A 12,290-nucleotide genomic window follows, 5' to 3' on the forward strand; every position below is an offset into this window, starting at 1 on the left:
AAAGGAGTGCACAAATGAAGCTCCAGCACTGTGGGTAAATGAGTCCATGAGCACATTAGCTCCAATTTCCAGTCTGAGCTTGTCTAATCAATACACCCACATAAACCAGAGACCCAATGACCCACTGATTATCTCAGATTGACACAATCGTGTTCTCCTTTCTGCCCTCTGATTCAGGACAACCCGTCACTGAACAAAAGAGAGAATAACATCTAGCGACAAATCTCCCAATTAAGCCGTCGGCCTGATTTAGGTGGAATTAGGCCTCATTGAGACACAAATGTATCAGTCAAATCTGTCCAGTTGACAAAAAACTAATAATAATTAAGGAATTTGATTTTAAGCAAACTTGTTCTGACCACTTTTGTATGCAATTTGAAAATTTAAAATAAGATGTTTGCAAAAGATTTGATTTCAAGTTATTAATTCGGGATGCAGCATACTGTATGTTTAACGTCAGGATTTAATTGTAGCATACATTGTTAGTTTTGCGTGAGTGAACGTCATGGCAACGTACAAAAAGTACCTCACGCGGAAACACTTAACGTAAAGCATAAATTCGCGTAACTAACGTAAATCAAAGAAGCTACTATGGCTACGAAGTGTTGGCAAAATAACACATTAATGGAGCGGAGGGCATAATATGGAATTTTTTCCAGAAAATTTCTTGCACAAAATAAATTCAAGCACTTTCAAGGACCTGTATCTATGTATATTTATTTACAAAAACTTTCCAGGGCCTTGAAAAAAAAAATCAAGGACCTGTGGGAACCCTGGAAAGATTTTAGCATGATCCATCTATGCATTCAGAAAAACTAAAGCTACACAATATAATCCAGAATCCATTTGCACAATTTCCATAGTGTCAGACTATGAGGTCACATCCAATAGATATACTCAACTTTAACTTTATTGAATCTCCTGAGATATGAAACAGAAACCTTGACAATTGAAAACTAATTGAGTGTATATCAGAGAATGGACCTGCCGGTATGCATTTCCAAATCATGAAGAAGAATGGGACATTCAGAAGTGAGATTCCTCTGAAGAAAGGTTTACAGCTCGTGTTTTGTCTCTTGGTGTGATTGCAGCCTGTGATCAGTAATGTCGAGAGGCTCTTCATTCAGTGAATAGACCAGCCTTGTCTAATGTGATCTACAGCAGCTCATCTGAAACTATATCACAGCGAGGACACTGGGCCTCTGTTCCTGAACGTCTACAAAAACCCACATATCACCCCACGTGTCACATGACTCACATATAAATCGATCATCTCTGACTCCAGCAGTGCCTTGCATCATCCAGTTTCCCAGAAAAACCAACGAAATGCTTTACTGTACAATCAGGACATATTATGAGCACGATTAACAATAAGACCAGTAAATAATGCAATATTTAATGTGTTAAATTTAACAATGTGACAATAAAAGGACAGAAATAACAGAACATTTATAGCTGTCTGTGACTCGTTTATCTGAAAGTGTTAAAAGAGCTTCTAATCCGCAAATGTATGTATATTAGGTACCTAAATATAATACATAAAAGTATGATTCATGGAGAAAACAAAATGATTTAACACCATTATGATTCTTTTTCATTATTTCAGGACATTTTCATGCACATTTTGCCCTCAAATGATCATAAACGTAACGTGTGTTTTTTTGTAATCCCCATTATTCTCAATTACGAAGAAAAAATGAACAAATGTTCCTTTTAGTTATTTAAACCAGCATACAAATGCAGTAGAACAAATAATATTATATTTATTTTTGTATGATGTATAGTTATTACAGATGTATAGAGATTTTGACATTTTTGACCTCTTTGTCCAATTAAGTAAAAGTGAGTAAAATGTGCTTAATTTGCCATTAAAATGTTGTTATAATGCAAAAAAAAAAAAAAAAAAAAAACTGAAAACAGGCTTTAATCTCTTTATGGAAAATCTATTTTTTTTATTTCTTTTGACTTTGAGCTGAGATTTGACCAAGTGTGTTGTTGGTATAGATTTTGTAATGGACATCTTTTTAACAAAAATGTCTGAAGGCATCTATAAAACTCATTTATTTTAATTATTGTTTTAAAATAAATCAAACTTTTGGTCATTGTTTTGGTCATATAAAACTGGTCATATTAAGGCCGTTGTTCTGTTAGCGTGTAGTACAGGTCATAAATCAGGCCTTGGTCAGTCCTGTGGCGAAAATAATACTATGAATGAAGCTCCAGAGGATCTGAGTGGATCGATGACAGGCACAATCCCTGAGAGGAGGCCTTTCTCTGGGACGGGCCACAGAGGAATTCCCCCGTCCTGATCGATAGCCCCATGAAGCTGGCTGTAGTAGTGAGGGATCGGCTTTCACTGACCATGACTGTCAAACAGACCTGTGCTCATACCACAGAACAGATTACTTACATTCGTACTGTATATAATAATATACATCTATCTTTAAGAATAAGCAAAACAAAAAGCCAGTTTTTATGTCAACTAAATTGTGAAATCTTATGTAGCTCTCAAACCGTATTCACTTCATAGCTCTTAATCCAGTAATTGTGGACAAATGTGGGCACAGACGACTCAGGTGTGATCTTAATTTTTATTTATTATAAATGTTATATCACTGTCTTCGATAAAGTTGTGTCTATCCATTTATGGTGTTTTTTTATTTTTTATTTTGGGGTATTTTTGAATGTATTTACTTCAAAAAGTACCATATTTTCTATGTAAATTATGCTTATTTTTTATGTTTTATTTTTTACATTTTTTAACTACATTAAAATATCATTCCAATAAGTTCTTAGAGCTAAAACCTAAAGATGAAGTGACTTTGTGTCTTATTTTGGCTTATTTTAGAATGCTCTAAATTACCGTTTCCCATTCATTTCTATGGGTGCCCATTTTTGACCCAAATACAAGATTAAGTAGGGTTTTTTTCACCCACTTGACATTGTAGAATTGAGTCAAAAAAATGTGTGTTCAGGAGGCAAACTTAGGAAAAGTAGCCAAGTCTTGTACCACTCAGATCAAGGGAAGTATTTTTAAAAAATAAATCAAAATTATTTTGCCCACATTTGTCCAGAATACGGTTTTAGGGATAAACAATATCTTTACTATTTCGAAATAATCCACGAGTAATGATTGTATGCTTTTGTGGGTGCTTGAGGGGTTCGATCCCCAGATAACTCGTGCCTTTTTCCTGTTAACCATTTGCAAAGCAAAAAAAAATAAAAAATCACAGAAAAGTAACAGCACACGAGCTGCACAATTCAAGGTATCATTACTGTAACTTCCACCACTAAATTCCCACTTCCAAGAAGCCAAATCTATAGAGATAGTATTACTGAAGCGGTTTGATGCATTTGATTCAAGCTAATGCTTTAGCTGGGAAAATTTTATGAAGTATAATTTTGCTTTCTTGTGCAAGAAAGAAAACGTCACTATAGTTTGCATTACAAAAATAACTTTGAAAGCATTAGACCAAGAAAGACAGATCCAAACATTTCAAAAAGAACACTTTCTGATAATTTAGTCACTGAAGTTCATTAGGAATATGACGCCAAATGGATTTGCCTCTTACACAATATTATTTAATTTAAAAAGTATTTTTATTGTTAGCTAATTAATTTTAAATAGCTAACCATAACTACATTATACAGTGTAAAAAGAAAATCAAATGTGTCCACTTTGCCCGCAATTATCCAAAATGATAAAATAATAACATCTCCAAACATAACAAATGTGTGCATAGTTGCATTGCAAGTCAGTGAATGGTTAATTGTATTGCAGTTGCTCAGCTGGTCTGTATCTAGGGATACTGGTGGGTTGAGCTTTTTCATGGTTGGTTGGCATCTCACGGGACGCTAATCCTCCCACATCTCCTCTACAAATCAAAACTACGGCGGTTATGGGCTCTCAAAAGCATCTACAATAATGCTGAGTAATTAGATTCAACCATCAGTGCAAGTGCGGAGGAGAAGACGAGATAAAATGTAGCTAATGACATGGTGCAATTAAGCCAGTGTATAACAGAGTCAGCGGTTTGTCTGTTTTCCTTGGCTCATTCACTTGCAGTCTTCTCGTGAACTTGTTTTGTTGGAGCGTGTCACAAAAACGAACCGAAGCCCAGCACATAGTACTTGTCGCATCGTTTTTTCTTTCATTTTGTTAAACTATTTTGCAAATAGGCCTATATATGTTTATTCTGTTTTTATCCATTCACAGAAGCGCTGCAAGGTGGGACACACTCGACGTGACGATTTTGTTGTTTATGCTGCTCCATTATCTATTCTAATTTAACATAATCTTGTCAGTTAATGAGCGTCAGTTGTTTGTCAGGAAAAAATAAAAAAAAATTAGCACCCCAAAATGGGAGTGATTTAATTTTGATGATCCAGTGTAGGTGTGGTGTTTACATTTACTAACTTTGTTTGGTTTTAGTCAGAAATACTTGAGATTATGGAAGTAAAATGTGTTGCATGCAAACATTTCATTCTGACTTCAAAATGTACGCTATAAGTAGTCATGTTGGCTAGTCTACACAAATGAGGGGTGCAATGTGTCAAAATAAGGTCTCTTTTGACACAAAACTGTCTAAACTGCAATCACAATGTCTACAGGCTACATTCTCTGCATGAAAAAATAGGCCTGCTATTTTGAGACAAACCCTTCTCCACATCCCTTCACTTCAAGCTGCAATTCTGCAATTTCTGCACTTCTAGTGGCACCAAATGGAACTGTAATCTGCTTGTTTAAGCATAAAAACATTACCTCAACCAATGCCGTTAGTTTTGACCTACCTGTTTCTCTAAAATGATGGAATGATAGAAGTAATGGTAAGTAAATATAAGTTTACCTTTCTTAAAGCTACACTGTGTAAGTCTTTTAGTTTATTCTTAGCTAAAAACACTTAGTTCTTTCAAAAATATATGTGCTCATTAATGTATATTTACTTCGTTCTTACTTCGAGTGTATAATATGCCATTGAAAATACATACGGGTAAGGGGTTCTAATGTCGGTCGCCATGTTGCCCCTCCATCTTGAAAGTATATTAGCCAAAGAGGGACATACCCGTTAATTCAAGCTTCGCCTTTCGCGTTTTACGTTTGAGTTAACAATCATGGACGAGGTCGAACTGGAAGCCATGTTAATCTTGGACTACATTGGCCACCGTAGGAGTTAAAACGAAATCGGAATTGAGAGGAACAGAAACTAATATTCATTGGATGGTCATATACCTTTTCACCGCTAGATTGGGGTAAAAATCACACAGTGTAGCTTTAAAAGTAATATAATAAAATACTTTCAATAGAGGGTTTCCCCAAACCCAAAAACATCTTACCAATTTGGTACAGCCCAATCCAATCCGTGGCATCCACCTCCTCCTTGATGTCCCAAGAGATGACCAGGTTTTGCCCTCGCCCAAGTGTGAACTGGTACGTAGAGGCTGCTAAAGAGGAACGACTATCCGACGTCACCAGGTCGGTGTCACTGTTGGCCCGCTGCAGGCCCATCGGTTCAGGTGCTGCTCCTCTAGAGCTCGCCCCATTGGCAGAGCCACCATGCGACGAAAGGCTGCGGAGGTTTTCCGGGCTCAGCGTGTAGCGCATGTGAGGGGTGCGCCTCCGCACCACTAGGAGATGTTCACGGGCGGTGGTGGTAGTGCCGGTTGCCATGGTGACTTGGGTGGAGGGGTGGGGAGTGTGGTGTGGGGAAGAGGTTGGGTGATGGGGAGTGTGGTGAGGGGAGGAGGTTGGGTGATGGGGAGGGGGGTGGTGGGGGCGGGAACGGGGAGGGAGGACTGCCGTGGCCAGCGAGGGGCGAATGGTGGAGGTTGGGATGAGATGGAGGTAAGAAATAGGAGCCAAATGGCCAAAAAAGGGGGGAAAGGGGGTGGGATTGGGTTTGGGCTCAAGACGTGCCAACAAGCCCTAGTTGGTGGAAGCTTTCTCCTTCCTTAAGTTCTCTGGAAGTGGTGGTGGCATCTAATATGATGCAAAAACACAGAATTTAACTTCAGAAATTCATCACAAACTTGGGTTTTCGACCTCCAGGTATTTTAAGCACATCTAATCCAAAAGATTGAGGGTTTTCTGGGCCTCCAAAACTCAAAGAACATGCCAGTCAGATCTCTCAAGAGTTCATTTTCAGTCTTTGAGAAATGGTGGAGGTCATACAGAGTTAGTTTCTAGGTGGAAAATGGCCTTGAAACAAGGTTAGATTTGGGCTAGGACCAAGAAGCACCAATAAGGTGCAAGTTCTCTTCTTACTTAAATTCTCTAGAAGCGGCAGTAATATATAAATTTGACTTCCAAAACTCATAACAATCTTGGGTTTGCAACCTTAAGATATCTTAAACACATCCAATCCAGATGATTGAGGATTTGCTGGGCCTCCAAATCTCAACTCAAAGAGCATTTAATGCCAGTCAGATCTTTCAAAAGTCCATAATTAATGAATGGTGGAGATCATGCAGAAGGTTTGGGTTTAATGGGCCGACAAACCCACTCAACGCACTAGCTGATGTTTCTTGCTCCTTCTTCAAGTTCTCTGGGGTTTGGCATCTAAAAATGCGAATACATAACCCACTTCTAAAGTACCCAACAGGCTTGAGTTTACGCCGTTGAGGTATCAAATAAGCATCCAAACCAGAGAAGAAAAACAAAGGCTGCCGGATACCAGTCAGGAATTTCAAAGGTCCCTATTTAGAGCCTCAGATGGTCAAAAAAAAAAAAAAAAAAGACTGAATTTAACATATTTCTCAGTATCATAGCGGTTTCTGTCCAAATCATCTGCTATGGGCATTACTACTTCCTTTCGTTTGATGCAGCGTGGATTTTTCCTGTCCATTTGTGGTAATAAGAACTGGATTTGTGATGTAAGGAATCTGATCTCCGCTTTGCCTTCAGGTCCAGGAGATGGATTGAGACAGGGTTCGATTCCACACTGGGGTTTGGTTAATGGGACACAGGCCAGTGACGTAAATGCTGGACAAATGATCCCTAAAAGAAACGGGGAAAAAAGCAAGAGGGTTAAATAGGTAGAAAAACAGATTGTGTTTATAAATTATAGCGATTCATCAGTTTAATATAAGCTAAATATTTGTTGCATAATCTGTTACCAAATTGTACCAACTTACTGTTGCCAAACCCACTCCTTTTTCACATATAGGCCACTTTTAACAATCCAATCAATTTATGATGGACAAAAAACCCAGCCTGTACATTTCTATTCATAACGAATCTGCTTTCTTAATTTACCTCTACCATAACAAGTGTAAAAGGCCACAAAATCGATCCAAAGACGGCGTTCGATTTAAGGCCAAGGTTTCACACGTGTTCCGTCTTTCCCATGGCAAAGTGATTTTTAATTAAATGCATAACATTTAATCTTAATGTATTAACCCGTTTCATCTGACTCAATAAAATGAAAAAGGTTTAACAATGATAGGGGGTCAAATGTTAATCTGCAAGCAATGCCATTTGTTTTTAGAGGCCACTGGTCAGATATTTTCTCTTTAACCAGTTTTCCAGTCTTACACAAGAATAAACTGTATTTTAAAATATATTAAATTGTAATAATTTTACAATATTACTTTTGTATTGTATTTTCTGGTCAAATAAATAAGTCTTGATGTGTATAAGATAACTTTCAAAAACAAAAAGTCATACAGACCTCAACTTTTTGAACAGTAGTGTATATTAAATCTACCAACAATAAAAAATCCATGGCAACAGCAAAAATATTCATATTGATTGACACAAAGAAAAAAAATCTAAATATTGCCCATGGGCATCACTGTGTAATCCTTTTGTAAACCTCTTTCTTACTGTACATCACCATTCTTCTCATATTTTCCCTCACAGTCAGCCCTCCTTTCAAGCTTAGATAAGCGTGTAGCTCCTAAATTAGCTCTTTCTGCTTGAGTTGTCTGTGCAGGTTTTCATAAGGGTGTGAAACAGCGAGCGATGTGACATGCCCAGCTTTCCTCAGCACGTCCTGGCCACCGACCAAACACAAGAGTTTCTATACTACTGCCAAAATCATCCCGTACACAGCCACAAGCTGTCTCGCTGTGTCTGTAGGGCAGTCTATAGACACTGACCCATCACAATACCACATTTTAAAGTAAATACCATAGTACATATGTATGGTAATCAACCAGTCTCATGTTATATACTACTGTATATCTATATATACTATGCCATTGCATCTAATGCCATGCTACACCACTGTATTTTCCTGTAAAAGAACACTATCAGTATAGATGTTGCATAAAAATATCACTTAGTTCGAACTTTTGAAAAATGAAAATAAGTTTCCATGTTACGCTTTCAATTTCACCACAAGTGGTTTGAATTTGACAGAGTAAAGCCATTTTGTTAAATTGCTTTGCAATGGTTTAATATGGATCCAATTATCAGATACAGAGAATGGAGAGAAAGTGAGACGGATGGAGAAACTAAGAAACAATGAAACTCAGGAGATAAAATATGATCGAGACGGTACAGTGGAACTTGCCTAACTACAGCAGAGACAGACCGTGAGACAGCATATGAACACAATAGATCATAAACATCACACTTTAATTACATCTGTAGCCAAATATTGCTAAAACTGTGCGGTTTAGAATTGATTGATGTAGAATCTTAAGAATATTTCCCCAAAAATAGCATCAGTTACTCATCATGCTATATGTCAAACCTGTACGACTATCTTTGATCAGACAGATGCAGCCTTGGTGAGTGTAAAGCCCTATTCGCACGGGATTAGTATAATCTGGTGTCCTATAGTAATTTGTAATAATTGCAGAGTTTGTCTGTGATCTTAATCCCGTGCGAATAGGCCATGTCGGTAATTTGTAAAGTAAAAATTCCCCCGCAAATGACCTACTATATTTCGCCGAACACCGAGGTCCTGTGATAATATTAGTCCCGTGTGAATCGGCATCTCTGCATTTTGGCCGGATCGTGTAACCTTTTTCAAGGTTTTTGTTTCATGTGTGCCATTTTATCCATCTTTCGCGAAGAATGGAGGCTGGTTTGGAGTGTTTTGATAGTATTTTTAGTGCTGGGTCATATATCGCTATAACACGACTACACAATTTTCAGAAAGTAAAAGCTGAAAATCATCAGAAGAGCAAAAACAAAAAGAATGATTAGATGGAGATGAATGACATGTGGTAAGGAACTTTATTCTGTTTACGTCATAATATATCATACAGCTTAGAGCCAGACCGATATATCGGCAGGCCGATATTATCGGCCGATATTAGGCATTTTCCGAACTATCGGTATCGGCAGTTTTACTGGCCGATAAATGAATATTTCAAAACTAGGGCTGTGCAAAAGTTAATTGCGATTAATCGCATCCAAAATAAAAGTCTGTGTTTACATAGTATATTTGTGTGTGCTGTATATAATTATTTTGTATATATAAATACACACACATGCATGTATATGTTTAAGAAAATGTGTTATTCCTATATAAAATATTTATATTTATATAATATAGATTATGTATTTTTATATATATACAGAATTTAAGCGCAAATAATTCTTAAATATATACATGCATGCATAGGTATTTATATATACAAAATAATTATATACAGCACACTCAAATATATTATGTAAAACAGACTTTTATTTTGGATGCGATTAATCGCAATTAACTTTTGCACAGCCCTATTCAAAACTAAAATAAAAACGTATGAAACACGCTTGAACCATGTCATAAGTGTTGGAGTTGTATAGTTTGTCCACCAGAGGGCACTCTACACCGTCCCTGTTGGCAACACTCGTTGAGTTGGTCACGAGACATACATTGCTTGAATAACAATTAAAAGAACATCCCCATCAGTTCTCTTAACTCAAATAAGCATGACAAATGTGCGATTATCATGTCCAGTTTTGCTGCTTTTAAATAACCTGAGAGTGAAGCAGAATTAGCTAGTAATAGTTACGCTACGTTGCCACAGTGTTGACTGACTGCCCTTTTAACTTTTGACAATGTGACTGAAGTATTTCTTTAATAGCACGTGACAGTTATAGCAATGAGACGTATAATCTCTCCTTGGCCTGTTATATTGAAAATGTAGCCTATGTTTTACAATTTGCAGTATGACGTTATCCATTGCTAAATTATGGCTTATTTATGGCAAATTTAGTTAAAACTCATAAATAACTACAAATAACTAATGTTAGGGAAATCTGTTAATGTATTGTTGCACGTTTCTGAAAAATATCGGCTGATATATCGGAATATCGGATTTTAAAACAAAAAATATTTGTATCGGTATCGGCCTTCAAAATCCTTTTTTCGGTCGGGCTCTAAGCTATACCTATAACGAAAAGACAATTCCAAGCAATAGCCTATTGACGTCATATCCGGGCGATAAGTCAGTAAATTTGAGAAAAATCACAGGCTTCAGTTATCCCGTGCAAATGCGCCCCATGAAATTTAGATGTGGCGGGGTAATTTATAAATCACACGAGGTCCCCAGATAATACTAATCCCGTGCGAAAAGGGCTTAAGAGACCTAAAATTGTACCGACCCCAAACTTTTGAATGGTAGTGTACTAATATTTCTGATGCCAGTTTGGTTTCCCATGTGAATACGCTGAATAAGTGATAAAAAAGGCCAAGTGTGTCTGTTGAGCAGGAGTTGTGAAGGTCCCACCAAGCGGTCTGGTCCTTATGTAACTGCCATGCTGTTCACAGTCTCTCTCCCACACATTTCTGCTGCATTGTTTAAAAGTGTGACAGCAAGGAACCTTCCTGGGAAATGTCACTATCAATAAAAAAAGGAAGAAGCGAGATTGAGGGGTGACAGGTGAAGTATGTTTATCTTTCCGTGAAGCATACGTGTTTGTAGTCTTACTCTGAAGTGCGCAGGATCGTTCATGCTGTCAAACAGAACACGCGAACCAGTCTAAACGTGCTTCAATGGGGTGGATGTGGTGACGTTCAAACTATAGACCCTTTTACAGTTGGTAAACATGGTGACGTTTTTTTGTGGGCGGAGCTTAGGTGGGGTCAGAAAGATCCATCTGGCCGCTTCACTAACGCTAGTTAGCAAGGATTGTTTGTTTTTTAACAATGACAAACAACACAACAAGATGACATTTAATAATAGTAACAATTATTTAAGCTCCTTATTATGTAGCCGAATCTGTGCTGTTTTGTATTGGCCGCCTCCAGTTTTCACTTTGTTTTGCCTCCAGCTAGCGCCATGACGCAATCGGCGCAAAAAGGGGTCTATTGTTACAGTCCTCAAATAGAAAAAAAACCTCAATTTTTCATTTTAGCTCTTTCACTATTAATAAGTCAATAATGACTCACGATGATTAATTTCATAAGTATATTCTACACTTCCATACACTAAAAAAAGCCAATTTAGCTCTGTTTGATATACAGATTACATTCACCACGTTTTTTCACACATCATGCCTACTGGTTGTGCTCATGACACCATCAGATATTTAACTTTTTTTTCTGTCCTCACCTTTTCTTACTGCTAAAATTAGCCCTCATCAGAGTTGCACAAAGCTTCCAATGAAACTTTTCATCATTCCTTCAACAGCTCATCTGCATGCCGCTGTCAGAGCAAATCCTCAGAGGAGCGACTGCTCCATTTTACAACAGCAGACAGTGAGAAGCATCGTAACGCGCAGCTCGAGCGTATTCGAACGCCACGTTGAGACGAGTGGGCTTTTGTACCTGAGAGAATTATCTGGAGTCAATGTTATACCTCCATGGTTCTGGAGAGCTTATCTAAAAACAGCATTTTAGGAGAACATTCAGCAATTCTCTAGTCTTGCAGAGCCAGATGTTTGAGCATGACTGGTCCACATTTTCACCTAATCTGACCAAGAACTGCCCAATTAGGGTGTGTTCACATTTGTAGTTTTGTTCACTTGGTTCGTTTGGTCTGGACCCAAACCCTTAGCGTTTACATTGCCATTTTAAGACTGAGCGGATATGTTCACAACCTGATTTTATTATGAACATCTTGTGACAGAACATCCAAATCAATGCTGTGTTCTGGGCTAAATGCTCTTGTTGTATGTGCGTAGCTACATATGATGGTATTTTGACCAGCTGAGAACTCGTGAACAGATTATAAAACGTCTAAAGGAGACAAAACAACATCAGGAATCCCTCCGTCACACACACAAACAAAGACACACACAAGGAGACGTGGTTCTGATTCTTGTCCTGAACTGTGATGGGAAATATCGCGACTATGACGAGAAAAAACAGGTATTCTTGAGCATTGTCTTTTTTAGGGTTGCA

The 12,290-nt window shown here is 37.7% G+C and overlaps 1 protein-coding gene across 2 annotated transcripts in view; it reads right to left on the reverse strand.

The window, feature by feature from the left end:
• hecw2b (HECT, C2 and WW domain containing E3 ubiquitin protein ligase 2b) overlaps nt 1-12,290 on the reverse strand; it is a 57,003-nt gene that overhangs the window by 31,920 nt on the left and 12,793 nt on the right. For both annotated transcript variants that reach the window (XM_039648338.2, XM_089132538.1), the window contains exon 2: nt 5,335-6,994. In XM_039648338.2, coding sequence (XP_039504272.2) covers nt 5,335-5,668 — 334 coding nt within the window. In that variant the 5' untranslated portion in view covers nt 5,669-6,994. The remainder of the gene's footprint in view (nt 1-5,334; nt 6,995-12,290) is intronic.

This window comes from Pimephales promelas, chromosome 6 (genome assembly GCF_988280905.1).
Source record: "Pimephales promelas chromosome 6, fPimPro1.hap1.1, whole genome shotgun sequence".
Taxonomy (NCBI): domain Eukaryota; kingdom Metazoa; phylum Chordata; class Actinopteri; order Cypriniformes; family Leuciscidae; genus Pimephales; species Pimephales promelas.